This window comes from Corvus moneduloides, chromosome 10 (assembly GCF_009650955.1).
Source record: "Corvus moneduloides isolate bCorMon1 chromosome 10, bCorMon1.pri, whole genome shotgun sequence".
Classification (NCBI taxonomy): Eukaryota; Metazoa; Chordata; class Aves; order Passeriformes; family Corvidae; genus Corvus; species Corvus moneduloides.
In genome coordinates this window covers 3,028,972-3,045,752 of record NC_045485.1, presented here as the reverse complement: position 1 = coordinate 3,045,752, position 16,781 = coordinate 3,028,972, and the positions used below count along the sequence as shown (strand labels likewise).

At 54.6% G+C, this 16,781-nt stretch overlaps 1 protein-coding gene across 2 annotated transcripts; it reads right to left on the bottom strand.

Moving 5' to 3' along the window:
- Positions 1-2,003: 2,003 nt before the first annotated feature.
- CFAP410 (cilia and flagella associated protein 410) lies at positions 2,004-7,978 on the bottom strand. Of its 2 annotated transcripts, XR_004242177.1 has the most exons (8): positions 7,865-7,978; positions 7,257-7,275; positions 6,632-6,678; positions 5,720-5,949; positions 4,608-4,779; positions 4,120-4,213; positions 2,519-2,944; positions 2,004-2,363 (listed from the first exon to the last, which is right to left on the bottom strand). XR_004242177.1 is itself a non-coding variant. In XM_032120073.1 (7 exons), exons 1-7 carry the CDS (start codon positions 7,939-7,941, stop codon positions 2,822-2,824), a joined length of 762 nt encoding a protein of 253 aa, XP_031975964.1. In that variant the 5' UTR covers positions 7,942-7,978; the 3' UTR covers positions 2,004-2,821. The 2 variants fall into 2 exon arrangements, 1 of the variants encoding a protein (XP_031975964.1); XM_032120073.1 differs by having other exon boundaries at positions 2,004-2,944.
- Between the last annotated feature and the right edge of the window lie 8,803 nt (positions 7,979-16,781).

The following is a 16,781-nucleotide window of genomic DNA, read 5'->3' as shown; positions in this document are numbered from 1 at the left end:
CCTTGCAGGGCCTGAAGGAGCCAACAAGGAAGCTGGAGAAGGACTTTGGACAAGGGTGTGGAGTGACAAGCCAAGGGGAAATTACTTCCCACTGCTGCAGGGTTAGATGGGATATTGGGAAGAAATTCTCAGCTGTGAGGGTGCTGAGGCCCTGGCACAGGGTGCCCAGAGAAGCTGGGGCTGCCCCTGGATCCCTGGAAGTGTCCAAGGCCAGGTTGGATGGGACTTGGAGCACCCTGGGCTAGTGGAAGGTGTCCCTGCCCATGGGAGGGGTGGAATGAGATGAGCTTTCAGGTCCCTTCCCACCCAAAACCATTCCATGATCCCATGATTTCAGTGCTTTTCCCCTAACTGGACACATTTTAGGCTCTGGAGGAAGATGGTAACTATTGTTTCTTCCCTGGACCCCTGAAATAGCAGACCTTGGTGATGGAGGCAGCATTGCTGCTCTTGAATGAGTATCTGCTCTGGAGACCCCAGGCAGAGACTTGGGGTGGAATTCCTGGGTGGAATTGGGCTCTTCCACTATCCCATGTGCCACTCCACTTTGGGGGAACCCCAGCCCACTCCTTCCCTCCCTCCCTCAGCCACGGGCCTCACACCTGCCTCACCATCAGCTCTCAGAGTCCCTGAGGATGGTTTGAAGGGAAGTGGCTCTGCAGGGCCGCTGGCATTTTCCACAGCTGGGAATCATCTGCGTTCACCGCTCGATATTCCCGGCTGAGGCAGGGCAGGGTGAGAGCAGGTCACGTGGAAAATCTGTCGGCAGCACAGCTCTGCAGCAGCCAGGTTTAGGATGTGAATGGGGACAGGGGTGCCCCCAGGCTCAGACCAGCTGCACATTGAGGGACAGGAGTCACTGCAGCCCTCATATCTCATTTCCACCAAAAAAAGTACCTGGAGGGCCAAATTCCTGGGAGAAAATGGACAGGCACTTGCATTCCCAGGATGAGCAGGAGGGGATATGACTGTGCTCCCAGACTTCCCAGCACATCCAACCCACCCTGAAAAGAGGGCAGAGCAAACCTCCAGGAGCATCCTGCAACGCAAGGCAGGCTGTCTGGGCCTGGAGGGGCCGGGCTCCCACCAGGGTTTGCTGGGATGCTGCAAGGAGCAGTTGGGAGCTCCAAGGGCAACACCAGCAGCAGCCAAGGATGACGAGCACGGCACATAGCCAGCGAGCAGCCCAGTTTCTCCAGAAATTGAGTAAGTGTGGCCTCAAGGGCACAGTGATTGCTCCACCAGCCCCATGACCAACAAGTCCCGATGGACGCTTCCTTTGATCACTTGCATCCCAGAAAAGCTGGGGGGGTCCAGCTCACCCCAACAACAGCTCCCCTGCTCCTTGACAAGAACAGGCCAGGGGCCTGGGAGAAGACTTGCACTCAGCAGGGTGAGTCTCCCAGGCCCTGGCTGTCAAAGGAAGTGTGGGACATCATAAATCACACAACTGCAGCTGGGTTTAACACACAAGGCAAGAACGAAGGTCATTCGAGGAGTTAAAGGCATCAGCAAATCTCCCCCCAAGTGACGAGGTTCAAACTGTGTCCCTTCCCACCAAGGTCAGGCAAACAGGCTTGTGGACACAGGGCTGTCAGCATCTCTGAGGAGCATTCCTTCCTGGCAGCACGGACATTGCACAAACAGGGCCAGGGGGGCCATGGAAAGGCCACATCGCCCGTGCAGTGCTGGGAGGCACGGAGGGCTCGTGTCCCATATCTCGGGGCCATCGTCCTGCCCATCTGCACTGAGCTTTCCTCAGCACCTCTTTTGCTCCTCACCTTTGCTGCGGTTGCCAGAAGGTTCCCAGACAGCCCAGTGCCCCTGCAAAGCAGCGCTGAGAGCAGGCTCACCGTTCCAGAGGCGCAGTGAAGCGGGAAGGCGCAGGGCTCCCAGCCCTCCTCCTGCTCCAAAGGGCTCACAATGCATTCCCTGAACCAGAGGTAATGGAGCAGTGCCCCCAGCCAGGCCTTTGCTGAACTCCAGCCACCACTTACACGGCCTTGAGGGATAATTGGGTTTATTTGGTATGTCACAACAGTTTAGTTTGGATTTAACAGCTCTGTAAAACTTGGTAAATGCAGTTTTATCAGTTAAAGAGCAACAGCCACCCCTGATGCCTGTGCAAAGCAGGCAGCAACGCTCAGGGCATTTTAACTGGGATGTTTCCTTAAGCTGCTCTAATGCCTGCAGGGAACGTGTGGGTGAGAGGACAGCTGAGCATTCAGCACCTGGGAGTCATTTCTGGTTCACCTAGGCTGCTCCGAGCTTTCCTTTGGGCTGCTCCGAGCTTTCCTTGGGCTGCCTGACCACCACAGCAGGTGCTGTGTGCACCAGCAAGGACCTGAGAAGTCAGCCAGGAGCTGGAAGATAAATTAATAACTGGCCATTGACCTTCACCACCTGCACCAGACAGTTCTTGGTGACGATCTCAGGAAATGCCTCCCTGTCAGACTTCACCAAATCTCTCTGGTACAGAGTGCCCTCAGAGGTGCTGTGCTGAGGGTCAGAGACCTACCTTCCCAGCCATCAGCAGGCTCTGCTCCCCCTCGGATCACACAGGACCTCTGGCTGCAGCCTTGTTCCCTTCTGCTCTGCTGATCTGCCTGCAGCTCCCATCCAAGAGCCCCAGCCACACAGGGTACAGTGACAGAGCCTGCTGCACAAGCAGGAGATCTCCAGAGAAGGAGCATCCCAGCCCAGCCCCTCGCACGGGAAGCAGAGCAGGGAGCACCGAGGCTTTGGCTGCAGCCAGGGATGTGTGGGCAGGACAGCGCTGGGGGCTGGGGCTCCAGGGAGGCTGGAATGGGGGTGGGCGTTGTCACTCCTCCTGCAACTCCTTCTGGAAGGCCTGGAGCCTCCTCGCCACGGTCTGCTGGATGATCTCCAGCCCCTCTGCGTCCAGTTCCTTCATGAGAAGCAGGATGGCATTCAGGACATTGTTCTGTCGGGACAAGACAGACACTGCTTTGTACCAGCCAGCCAGGACAAGAACACTCGATTTTCCCTGCTCTTTCTAGGAACTCCTCCACCACCACCACGACCACCGCTGGCAGCAGTTTGGAACAGCCACCTGCAGCCACGGGAGCGGGACTAGCAGCCGAGCCCTCGGGGCAAACACAGGCAGAGGCTGCATGCGGCACGTGACGAGGCTGGAATGCAGGACAAACCCATCCGGCCCAGCCCTGCGCCGGCTGGCCACACGCCTCTGGCTGCCGGCCACGCTCCAGCCCGGCTTCTGTAAGGAAAGGCACATTCAGGAGCTGCCGCCCTCGCTCCCCAGCGTGTGTAGGATGGGAAAGGACAGAAGCCCTCTGCTCTGAGGAATGAGCAGAGCTGGTGCTCTGTGCAAGGGACCCTTGAGGGTCCCCAGCCCTGCTACCACCACAGGACCACTGCCAACACCGGGCCGTGGTTCTGTCAAACCATGTCTTGAAGAACTCCAGGGAGAGATTCCACAGCCTAAATAACTGTCCTTCTAGGGAGAATCTTTTGCCCAACATCCAACCTGAACCGCTCCAGCTGCAATGGGGGACCATTTCCCCCTTTTTTAATGGTCAGAGCCTGTGGTGCTGCTGTAGGCAGCTAAGGCAGAGTGAGGCAGCGTGGGTTAGATCTTGCGCTGCTGATTGATGTGATGGCACCAAGTCCAGCACTCAGCAATTCCCAGCTAATCACCAAAATCCAGGTTCATCCAAGGCTACACGATAGAGGGGGCTGAGCAACCACCTAAGCTTCCTGTTCAGCAGATCCTTCCCAAGGTTTTACCCTCCTCCTGCTAAAGAAACACTTCCTAATGTCCAGTCTGAACCTCCCCTGGCACAACTTTGAACCTTTCCCATGTCTCCTATTGCTGGATTCCAGGTAGAAGAGCTCAGCACCTCCCTCCCCACATCCCCTCCTCAGGAAGTTGCAGAGGGAGATGAAGTCACCCCTCAGCCTCCTTCTCTCCAAACCAGACAAATTCAGAGCCCTCAGCTGCTCCTGGACATTTCTTCCAGCTCCGGCATCAGCTCTGTTCCCCTCCTCTGGGGGTCATCCAAGGTTCTTCACATCCTTCAATGCTGGGGCTCAGCCCCACATACAAGGAAAAGCAATTTGTCTTTAAAAGATACTCACTCTCTTCTTGTGGCTGCAATCTGTCTCTTGAGGGGAAAAGGAGGAATATTTATCCCTGGGAACAGGCTTCATATCAAGCTCCTCCTGAGTTTTGCTAAAAAAAGGGAGGAAAAGCAAATGTTATTATGACCGGCTGGGAGAACCTTCCTCTGCCAGGTCAATCCTTCCTCATCACAGGCAACCATGCAAGGAATAAATATCCAGCTAGAGGACTCCAGGAAATGGACTGGAGCTCCCAGATGAGAGAGGATCCATCCCTGACTGCACATGCAGCTGGTGAGCTCGAGTCACCCCCCACAGCACAACCTGTTTGGCAGACACAGAAGCAGCCCCAGCAGTGCCACTGAACCAGCACAGCTCCACTGCAGTAACCAGAACAGGCCTGCACCGGCCTGCAATGCACCCTGCAATGTCAGGGTCCTTTCCTGCTACACGAGCTCAGCCCAGAAACGCAGAAACAGAAACACTGGCAGCTCCCCAGCCCTCACTTTGTCTCCTCCAGGCTGCAGCTGAGCAGCTCGCTCCGGGGCTCCGTCGTGGCTCCGGCAGTGCTGGATGTGGAGGATTCAGACCAGCCGTTCTCCACACTCCTCCGGGCTGGGGGGGCCGTGATCTCCACGCCATCCACCAGGGCCTGCGACAGCTCTTCCTCTGTCACAGCTGCAAAGGCCACAACAAACACCTGCTGCTATGAACTGCAGCAGCCCAGGGGAAGAGCATCTCTAACAGGGCAGGTTCTGCTGCTGCAGAGCTGTTCCCAAGGGGTTTGGTCCAAAAATTGTCTGGCATTTTGCTTTCACCCTCCTCCTGCAGTGAAACCTGTGCAGGAGAATGCTGGAAGCAATCACCAGCCTCTCAAAGTGAGAAGGGTATCAGGGAGGGATGCAAACATGCTTTGCTGTTTTTTGTCTCTGGAGAAGGCTCCGAAAGCCACCAAATTGCTGCTACCGGATGGGAAATAAAAAACAGAGCAGCTTTTCTAAAGCAGCAGATGCAGTTCTAGAACCTTTGTCTGGCCACAGCAAAGAGAGAGCGCTAAAAACCACTAATTAGTGGTACGGTTTGAGCTATAATGAGGCACTCATTCCTGCTACAGTGGGGAAGGGATTGGGAAGGGAAGGGAAGGGAAGGGAAGGGAAGGGAAGGGAAGGGAAGGGAAGGGGATAGGGAAGGGAAGGGGATAGGGAAGGGGATAGGGAAGGGGATAGGGAAGGGGAAGGGAAGGGGATAGGGAAGGGGATAGGGAAGGGGATAGGGAAGGGGATAGGGAAGGGGATAGGGAAGGGGAAGGGAAGGGGATAGGGAAGGGGATAGGGAAGGGGATAGGGAAGGGAAGGGAAGGGAAAGGGAAAGGGAAAGGGAAAGGGAAAGGGGATAGGGGATAGGGAAGGGGATAGGGATGGAGAAGGAAAAAGGGGAAGGAGGAAGAGGAAGCAGATGGGAAAGGGGAAGAGAAAGGAGAAGACAAAGAGAGAAAACAGTTTAGAAGCACTTAATCTAACCAACCCCTAACACCTCCTGACTCTAGGAAAACTCAAAGGATGCCTTTGAGAGCAGCCAACACATCCCCATTTTCCTGCTGCAGGTGACCAAAGCCCACCCTGGTTGTCGAGCTTCTGCAGGCTGGGCAGGTTGCGCAGCACGGTCATGCGGTAGCGGTGGGGGTCGGGCCCGCAGCAGGGGTTCTCTGCCAGCCACAGCACCCGCAGCCGTGGCAGCGCCTTCAGGTAGAACAGCTCATCCAGGCTCGTGATGTTGTTCTTCCTCAGGTACAGCTCGCTCAGGTTCTGGCACCGGTGCAGCGGCTCGAGGTCCGAGATGCCGTTCACGCTGCGGAGACACGGTCAGAGCCCACCGCGCCCTCGCTGCCCCAGCCACCAGGGAGCACAGCACTTCCCTCTCCTGAAACTGCCTCACCCCAGCCTCACCCCAGCCCGTGGCTTGTGGCATTTCATCTTTGTCAACAGAGGGAAGAATTGGAAGGGGCATCGCTCCGCTCTGCTGAGGATGACAAAGAGCCTCTGCTCCCCCCAAACCTGCCCCCTTTTCTCCTCAGACCCACCCAAGGAGAACCCATGTAAGATTCCCAAGTTAAAAGGCTCGGATTTGCAGGGCATTGGCTCCATGGGATCCCCAGGGTAAGTGAAAGTTGGGTGTATTATGGAAAGGAGAAGCTCAAAGAAATCCATGAAATATTTCAACAAGCATTTTGGAAACAGGCCACATACAGAGGCCAAGAAGATCCCTGTCCAAACTGTGGAATAGAACTTCAGGAGCAACAATCCTAAGGGGTTTTATCACTTGTCAAAACAGGGAGTATTTTCTCAAGGAGCACAGGGAATGGTGCAGAGGAGCTACTGAGGAATAATCATTTCTGTATCCCTGCTGCTTGAGAAGTGGGGCATGAAGAGCCAGGCAGCTCACACACACAACCCCAGCAATGTGGGAAGAAACCATCCCCAGGAAAAGGTGAATTCCTTGCCCTCTCCAAAGCTGGCAAACTGGCATTCACCTGAACGTGATCACCTCGATGTTGGGCAAATCCCGGCATATGGATATCTGGGCAGGAAGAGACAGAAACAACAAGTTGGCACTCGTGGGGGAAAATACAAATAAACCCAATTGAAATCACAAGAAGCACCACCAGGAATTTGGGTTTGCTTCAGTCTAACCCAAGCTTAACAGCACCAGAGATTTTCTGACACAGCAAGTGCAGCGTCAGCAGCTCCTCCGGCCTCTGCTCAGGAGTGGAAGTGCAGATACCAGCCAGCGTCCCATTGTTCTTCTGCTCCAGCAACTCTGCAGCCTCCACACGCAGGAAAGGCTCCCTCCCACCCCTGCCAGCCCTCCCTTAGCAACAGAACCTCATCCAAAATCACCACAGAGGTAGGACTCGGGGTCCTGCTCTCCGGGGCTTCATGCTGGGCCTTGGAGAGAAATTTTCCAATGTGGAAACAGAAGCAATCCCTTTTTTTTTATAGTGTGAGACGCTAATCAACCCTGAGAAGCCCTGCAGCTCACAAGCAATGGGCCAGCCCAAAGCCAGGCCCTCCCCCGTGCCCTGCCAACCCCATCGCCTCCATGGTGTCCCCACTCCGGCTGCGGGCCCAGGCTCCTCTGGCTCCTCCAGTACTTACATCTGTCAGGTGGCTGCCCCTGCGAGAGGAGAGGGGGGTCAGGGAGAGCACAGCAGGGCTGAGCCTCCCCCTGCACCCCCCCCAGCCGGGGTCACAGCCCCAGCCCCCAGCCTGGCCCCACCAAACAGCTCCGGCACAGTCTGTCACAGGCCTTGTTGTGCCTCCCCTTCTCCAGCCCTGCCCGTTCTGCCTCACCCGGCCCTACCTGACCCCCCTCACCCAGCGCTGCCTGCTCCCCACTCCTGCCTGTCTGCCCTTCCCCAGCCCTGTCCCGCCTCTCCATCCCTGCCTGACACCCAGCCCCAGCCCTTCCTGCCCTCCCTCCATCCTTGTCTCCCCTTCCCAGCCCCGTCTGAACCCCCCTCTCCATCTCTGCCTGTGTCGCCAGCCTCAGCCCTGCCTGCCACCCCTCATCCATCCCTGCCCGTCCTCTCTCCTGATCCCTGCCTGTGCCCCCACCCCCAGGCCTGCCTGTCCCCTCTCCATCCCCGCCCTCCCTCCATCACTGTCCTCTCAGCCTCATCCGAGCCTGTCCTCCTTCGTCACCCCTGCCTGTACCCCCCTCAGTCCCTGTCCCCCGGCCCGTCTCTGCTTGTCCCCGCGCCCACCAGCAGTTGAGGCGGCGGACACCGTCGAGCGCGGCCGCCTTGGCCTGTGCCAGCACGGCCGCCCGGCTCAGCCTCATGCCGGGCCGGGCCGGGCCGCGCCGCGGCTGCAGGGGCGGGACCCGCGGCCTCAGCCCCGCCCGGCCGGGGCGGCTCCGCAGCTCCGGGGCTGGATTCGCCTTCTCCCCTCCCCTCCGCGGGCCGGGCCCCGCCGCAGCCCCCGGGCCCCGCCGCAGCCCCCGGGCCCCGCCGCAGCCCCCGGGCCCCGCCGCGCCCCGCCCGCCCGCCCGAGCGCCGCTGCGCAACGGGCGCGGGTTGAGGTGGTTATTCGTATTTACGGATAAATCTTATTAGTCGTTTAATTATATCTTATTAGAGAATGGTTTGTACACAGAGCTACGCCTTTGTGGGTGTATATTTATGTGAAGGGATCATCATGGAATCGTGGAGTGGTTTGGGTTGGATGGGACCTTAAAGCCCGTCCCATCCCGCCCCCTGCCATGGGCAGGGACACCTTCCACTGTACCAGGCTGCTCCAAGCCCCAGTGTCCAACCTGGCCTTGGACACTGCCAGGGATCCAGGGGCAGCCACAGCTTCTTTGGGCACCCTGTGCCAGGGCCTCACCTCCCTCACAGGGAAGATTTTTTTTTTTTCCCTAATATCTAATATAAACCAACTCCTTCAGTTTGAACCCATTTCCCCTTGGAATAACACATAATGAGTGTGTAATTTTATATACTCCCATATACCCCTGTATCTATATATGTATGAAGTGTGCATAAATAAAATAGGTCTAAATTTTCCATAATAAATGTATCATTTGTGGCTTCTCACCCATCCCTGCCTGCTCCCCATCCACATCCCTGGCCCCCTCTCTCCTCAGTTAGTTCCTAAACATTCCAACAGGTGATAGTTCAGCCCCTGAAAAATATGTTTCGTACAAATAAGAGTTAATGACTCTCTCAAGAATGACTAATACAGCACTACAGTTTCTTACTCCTCTTATCCCATGGGGCAATAAGAAAACTAACACTCACCTTTGAACCAGCCTTTGGAGTCAAGTGGTGTAGGACTCGTTTTTACAGAGCCTAAGTCCTTCAGGATTCCTCTCCTGGACTGCTGGGCTTCTACACCACCGTCTGATGTGGTGTAGGAAAACCTCCAGTTTGTATCTTCAGGGGTGTAACAGCAGCAGGTGGTTGAATGGGAGAGCTGGAATAAAAATGTCTGGAGAAGAGGTGTGTCCAAAAAAAAGGATTAATGCAGTGCTTCCCAGCACTTTTCTGAATGTTTCCACCTTATTCAGCAACAGAAACAACTGCAGGGTGGGGGTTGGGTGTTCCGTGTTTGGTTGTGTGGGTGTTTGGGTGCTGCTGCAAAAGGAAGGGTTCAGGTGTGTGGATGGGACACTTAGGGACATAGTTCACAAAATTGCAGAATCATTACAGCTGGAAAACACCTCCAAGATCATCATGTCCAACCTGTGACCGATCCCCACCTTGTCACCCAGCCCAGGTCACTGAGTGCTATGTCCAGGCATTCCTTGGACACCTGCAGGGATGAGGACTCCAAACCTTCCTGGGCAGCCCCTTCCAAGGCCTGCCCACCCTTTCTGTGAAGAAATTCCTCCTTGATATCCCACCTGAACCTCCCCTGGCACATCTTGAGGCTATTTCCCCTTGTCCTGTCCCTGTTCCCTGCGAGCAGAGCCCGACCCCCCCCGGCTGCCCCCTCCTGTCAGGGACTTGTGCAGAGCCACAAGGTCCCCCCTGAGCCTCCTTTGCTCCAGGCTGAGCTCCTTTCCCAGCTCCCTCAGCTGCTCCTGGCACTTCAGACACATCTTCAGTTCTGTTCCCTTCTCTGGACTCACCCCAGCCCCTCAATGTCATTCCTGGACTGAGGGGCCCAGAACTGGACACAGCTCTTGAGGAGCCTCAGCAGTGCCAGCACAGGGGACAGGCACAACCCTGGGCCTGCTGGACACACTCTTCCTGCTACGAGCCAGTGGCGAACATGGTGGTGCCAGGTTAATGGTTGGACTCGATGTTAGAGGGCTTTTCCAGCCTCAATGCTTCCATGATTCTATGAAACATGTGGAAGTGAACCCTTGTTTGTGGTGATGGTGATGGCCTCGTGTGGGAGGAGAGGGGTGGCACTGAACTGCCTTCCCTCCTGATTGCCATGCTTCTGGATAAGGGAAGGGCCGAGGGATGCGTTTATTGGGATCAATGGGCGTGCACTTTTCAGGAAAAGTGTGGGACAAGCGGGTTAGGTAGATAATCCCACTGCACTTCCCTCTCTGTCTCAGCACTTAGCTGCCATCACTCCCACAGACAGCCAGGACGCAGGTGGTGCGTGAGGATTTTAGAGCTGGATTCGCAAGCACTTGGAGGCAGATGGAGCAATTCTTGGAATTCTTGGGTTTTCTGCATGCAGCTGTCCACAGGCCGGCTGGCATGAGGAAACTCGGATCTGGGCACTTGGGCCACGTGTCGCTGAGGGCAGCAGCAGGACCCGAGGAACAGCAATATCCATGCCTTTGTGGTACTTTTGTTCACCGAATCCCGGGCTGCTTTCACTTCCACTGGAACATGGAAACACCCAAGCATGATTCCAACCACTCAGCTCTGCAATCCCAGCCCCAGCCCTGCATTGCTGCGCTGTTGGCAGCCAAGTGTGTCCCCGAGACAGGTTAAGGAGATTAAGGAATCTTCTCTAGATGCCACAGAGAGATTTTTGTGCTCATCCCACTGGAAAAAGCACAGGTCAGTCAGTTTTACCGGCACTGTCTGCTCTGACACCTCTCCTGAGACTGAATCAGACACAAACATTTATTTCATTCAGGTTAATTAAATAAAATCTATTTTAATCCCCAGTTTAATTCTGCAAGTAGTAGCAATAATCATCTCAGGCAAACCTCTGCCCCAGTCTTTTAAAAAGAGAGCAGTTAAATAATGCATTTAGGCTTGTGAAGTGCATGGAGAGAAGAACAGGAGAGCCTCTGAGGCCTGGGACCACGTGGCCTCTCCAGGCTGCGCAGGATCACCTACAATCACATCCACATCCTGCTCACAGCCCTGCAGTGTCACTAACAGATCTTTCAATGTTCCAGAGCAGGGGTCAGATCTCCCCACAGCCCTGATGAGGCCTCTCCTCACCCCCTAATTCCTGGTGGTGGGTTGTGGTCACTTTTTGAGTCTGGGAGGCAGAGAGCAAAAAGCTCCTAGCACACTTGGGCTCATATCTGAAGTACCTTCAGTCAGGTCTGTACTACACAGCAGCCTCACATTTCCTTTCCAGCTCCATATCAGTGTTTTATAAAATGAGCCAATTAGAACCTGTTTAACGGATTGTGGAGGGCCCAGGAGAGCCATTTCCTGCACCTAATCCTTGTCTGTATTTTTTCCTCTCATTTCCAACCAGGACATTTGCTGTGATCTGTGATTCCTTTATGCAAGGTCTCACAGCTCACTTGTGATTCCCACAACAGCCTCAGAAGGAGAAGTTGGGACCCCCAGACTGTCCTGGCTACTGAACTGAACCACCTGAATGTGCTGTGGGATTGCTGTTGGAGTGTGAGTCACACACAGGGAATTTGAAAGAGCTGGGAGCTGCCAGGGATAGTGATGACTGCCCTTGCTGCCAGTAGCAGCCACACCTCCACACTGCTCTCCAGGCTTGTCACTGTCACCGATGGGTGTCTGCCCTGCCGGCTATCATGGAATCGTAGAATCACACAATACCCCAAGCTGGAAGGAACCCACAAGGATCATGGAGTCCAACTCCTGGCCTTGCACAGGACACCCCAACAATCCCACCCTGTGCCTGAGAGAGTTGTCCAAACTCTCCTTGAGCTCTGGCAGCCTTGGGGCCATCTGTGTTCCCTGGGGAGCCTGTTCAGTGCCCCAGCACCCTCTGGGGGAAGAACCTTTTCCTATTATCTAACCTAAATCTCCCCCCAGCGCAGCTCCCTGACATTCCTTCAGGTCCTGCATGGAGTGGTTTTGTCTTCCATTGGCCACATCAGATCTCACTAACACTTTGGGGAGATGAAGATTGGCAGGGCCTGTATGGACACGACCTCTTGAGTCCTGGCAGCTGGGAGGGCAACCAGAGCCACCTCTCCTGGTGCAACCCCACTCTGCCAACAGCAGGGTTATGTGTTCCAGAAGATAATCCCTATCAAGCACCATCCTGGTTAAGAAAAGCTGTTAAACACCATAGAAGGAGCAACATGGCTTTGGGAGAGGCATTCAGAGAGTTTTACCTTCCTGCTGTCCCAGAGAGGTGGTCAGCCCTCCTGGAGATGGGCTCTGCTCCCTGCCCTTTCGTTTTCCTCGGAAAAGCCCCATGCGTTTGAGAATGTCTCGTTTCTGAGCAACAAGTTGTTCCTGTAACTGCTGCAGTGTGGGGTCACGGCAGGCTTGGCCATGCTGGAGTTCCGAGGATGCTCGTGGCAGCTCTTCAGCAGTTCTTCCACCCACGGGACATTCCCTGTGTGCAGCTGCCACTGCTCTAGGTCCAGAACACCGTGAGGGATCACTATTTAGATGTTGCCAGGAAAAGCCAGGGTTTGGCAAGAGCCAACAGAATAATCATGTCGTCATGATGGATGGAGACAGGCACGTCACACTGACTGTCAGTTTTCAGTTTGGGAAACATCCCCTCTTTAGTCCCTCTGAAGAGCCAGCCAAGAGGAACACCTGTGTCTACAAAACATTTCCAGAGCCAGGGAGGCAGATGAGCACTCCAGGGCCAAATTAACAGAGGAGCTTCTGCAGAAGTTTTGGGAAAAAAGCTTTGGAGAAGATTTCCAGGAAAGCTCCTGCTCCCTCTGGTATCCCCTATGACCACACCAGCACTAGCCCTGTATCACCAGAGAGCAGCTGTACAGACACCACAGCCACACCTGAAGCCACCTGGGGACACTGCACAGCTCCAGTGGCCTGACCAGGATGAAGAATTTCCCAACAGACAAGATCTGTCTCACCCAACAAATATGAATTCCCACGACAGACATCCACATTAAAGGGAATTCACAGCCAAGTGCACAGAGTGAGTATTGAGGGGCTGAGGTGAGTCCAGAGAAGGGAACAGAGCTGGGAAAGGGGTTGGAGCCCCAGGAGCAGCTGAGGGAGCTGGGAAAGGGGCTCAGCCTGGAGCAAAGGAGGCTCAGGGGGGACCTTGTGGCTCTGCACAACTCCCTGACAGGAAGGAGCAGCTGGTGAGGGTCAGACTCTGTTCCTAGGCAACAAGTTGTGGACTCAGCAGTGTAAGGTTTATGGGTGGGCTTGATTTTTCCAGCCTAAATGATTCTGTTCTGCTCTGCTCATTTCCATCTGCTCTTTCAGCAGGAAGGTGAGCTGGCACTTGGGGATAAAGGTTATTCCTAGCAGGATCTCTGCTCCCCTTCCAGCAAAGAGCTGCACAGGTGCTGGGCATGGCAGAGCTCTGGGCAGCACAGAGCCAGGAAGGGCTGCAGCGGGATGGCAGTGGGAGCTCACATGGAAAAGGAGCCACACACACTCCAGGGAAAAGCTGTTTGAGAGCCTGGTCCATCCCCCTTGGCAGCAGAGCCGCCAACGTTCACTAATGATTCCCAAGTAATGTGGTTCCTGTTGCTCTGGAAGCGTGTCCATGTGCTGTGTGGGTGGTGTGGGGGCAGAGAGGCGGAGGGGAGCGGGAGCTGCCAGGCTGGCTCTGCAGCCACACGTGTGTGCTGCTGGAAAAAACAAACTCCTTTCCATAACTTCCAGAAGTGTGGCTTTTTCAGCCTGCAGGTCAGTAGGCAAATGCCACAACCCCCACCTGAGCATCCCTGTTTGCCTTTTACATGGCAAACATGGCAAATATAGCAGGTGACTCATTCCATCGGTCCTGAAAAGAAACTGTGCAGGTTGGTTTATGAAACTTCCATGATGCACTTGGAACCAGGAATTTAAGTAGTTCCCACTTTTGTTTTTATGGGTTTTTTTTTTTTCTTTGGTTGGTTATCTGTTGAAAAAAAAACATGAAAAGATTAACATCAAAACTCAATCTCAGGTAGCACAGATTAGCAGGACCTATGGATGGGCTTCAGCATTTGCTCAGCTGAGGAGCAGCCGGAAGGTTTCCACCAGGAGTTGATTTGGATGTAGTCAGAGCAGCCCAGAGACCTCAGCAGTGTAGGCACGAGCCACTCTTCTCCACTTGGGATCAATTTTGGGGATTACACATAACTGGATAGAGGGAAATTGCTGTTTTGGGAGCTGTTACAGCAGCTCCTTGCCACAAATGTTTTCTACTCATGATTTTTCACTCACTCTTTGTTCTTAATCTTTAATCTTCACTTAAATGTTCTTAATCGTCACTTAATCTTTGTTCTTGCATGACACTGACCTCCTAAGGGGGGATGTGAGGAAGGAACAGGATTAAGAGGTGAAACAACTTGGCTGCAAAGCAGCATTGTCCTTTGCAGATCTGGGTGGAGAAAAGTGCTGGTTCAACTCCCTGTGCCTCTTTGTGCCCTTCTCCAAACCCTTGTTAAATTCCCTATAACTCCCACTCCATTTGGGCTCCCTTCACTAAATCCTCAGAAAGGAGGAAGGCAAGAGGGAGCTTCCTGGCCCACCTTGACTCTAATTTTCTGCCCTTTTCCCATGTTTTTTGGTCTCTTCATAAGGGAGGGACATATCACCTTGATTCCTTCAGGCTCCTTCCTGTGCATCTTGCAGCATCACACGCTCTGCATAAAGAAACATCATATTTTACTTTGATTTGCAGATCAGCAGGATCCCAATTCCCATGTAAATGTATTCACAGGATGCGTGTTATTGGCAAAAGGAACTGATAACAGCTGTCTCTACAGAGCACTGGGCACAGTGGAACTTGCTCCTTATTTTAGCATTTCAGCCATAACCAGGAGGCTGTTTCTTCTCATTCTGTTCCCTATGAGCAGAGCCCAACCCCCCCCCGGCTGCCCCCTCCTGTCAGGGACTTGTGCAGAGCCACAAGGTCCCCCCTGAGCCTCCTTTGCTCCAGGCTGAGCCCCTTTCCCATCTCCCTCAGCCTCTCCTGGGGCTCCAGCCCCTTCCCAGCTCCGTTCCTTTCCCCAGACATGCTCCAGCTCTCAATGTTTCTCTTGCTGTGAGGGCCCAGAACTGGACACAGCGCTCAAGGTGCCTCACAGGTCCCAGCACAGAGGGACAGTCACTGCTCTGGGCCTGCTGGACACACCATGGCTGGGACAGCCCAGGGGCCATTGGCCTCTTGCCCACCTGGGCACACCTGGGCTCACGTCCAGCCACTGTCACCTGCACCTCCAGGGCATTTTCCAGCTTGCCAGCCACTCTGGAGTTGCACAGGGCTAGTGTGACGCAAGGGCAGGACCTGGCACTTGGCCTTGTTGACCCTCACCCCATTATCCTTAGCCCATGGATCCAGCCTGTCCAGATCCCTCTGCAGAGCCTTCCTGCCCTCCACACTCCCACCCAGCTTGGTGTCACCTATGAACGTAGTGAGGGTGCCCAATCCTCTCGTCTGGATCATGGATAAAGATATTAAACAGGGCCCAACACCAAGCCCTGGGGTTCCCCAGTGGTGCCCAGCCCAATCTGGATGTAACTCCATTCCCACCACTCCCTGTGCCCCGCCATCAGCCAGGTTTTTGCCCAGCACACAGTGCACCCATAGAAGCCATGAGCAGCCAGTTTCTCAGGGAGAATGCTGTAGGAAACAGTATCCAAGGCACAGGTGGGACTGTTAATTGAGCTGTACAAGGGGTTTTACAAACTCTGGCAGGTATATGTCTGTGGAGACATGGCCAGGAGGCCCCCAAATCCAGACTGACGTTGGAATACAAGCTGGAAGTGGCCTAAGCAAACAGAAGAATATCTCTTCAATCCAGCTTCACTCCCTGCAGAAAAGGCTGCCTCTCTGGGCGCTGCTGGGAGCAGGGAGATAATCTCCTTGGGATCATCTCACACATCTGCGTCACTGCTGCAGAGGCCAAGCACTGCAGGCTCAGGTGTTCCCCAAAGGCAGGGAGGCTTCCCTAACTCATGGTTACCCAAATTTAAATGTGAAGGAAAGGATCAAAGCATGCTCAGACCAGCTGTTTCTTTTCCTCCACGCCCTGTTCTGCTCAGAGTATTTTCAGGAGCATTGGGGTGTCTGCCACCACTGGGACAGGGAAGAGGCCGTCATTCCAGGAAATTCCAGATGATTTCTCCCTGCTGGTGTCTTCTTGTCCCACTGGTGAAGGGGAAGATCTTGAGGAGAAGTGGGCAATGCCTTGCCCTGCAGTGAGGGTTGTAGGCAGAGTTTTGGGGTTTACAGTCTCTGAGGGTCGAGTACTGCCTAGATTTGTAAATATAGACCAAGGGTTGGAAAACAAACGTCGATTAAACTTCCTGCAACAAAGGCAGGAGGAGCTGAGGTCACTTGGTCTGTTCAGCCTGGAGAAGAGGAGGCTGAGGGCTGAAGGGGCTGCAGCTTCCACCAAGGGCAGCTCCAACCTCTGCTCTCTGTGACCACAGACGGGACCTGAGCTGTGTCAGGTGAGGGTTAGGCTGGGTATCAGGAAAAGATTCTTCCTCCAGAGGGCGGTCGGGCACTGAACAGGCTCCCAGAGAATGGTCATGGCCCCAAGGCTGCCAGAGCTCCAGGAGCGTTTGGACAATGCTCCAGGGACAGGCTGGGATTGCTGGGGTGTCTGTGCAGGGCCAGGATCATCCCTGTGGGTCCCTTCCAGCTCAGGATCAGTGTGTCAGTAACTGTGCTGTAACAGAAGCAAAGCATTGAGGTGAAACTATTGACATAAAAGCCCTCTGTGGTATTTTTATACCAGCAAAAGCTGCGAAAATACTGTTCACCTTCCTCTTTGGCTGATAAATTCACCTTTGTGTTCTGGGGCTGGCAGAGAGAGGGAAGGCAGCCAAA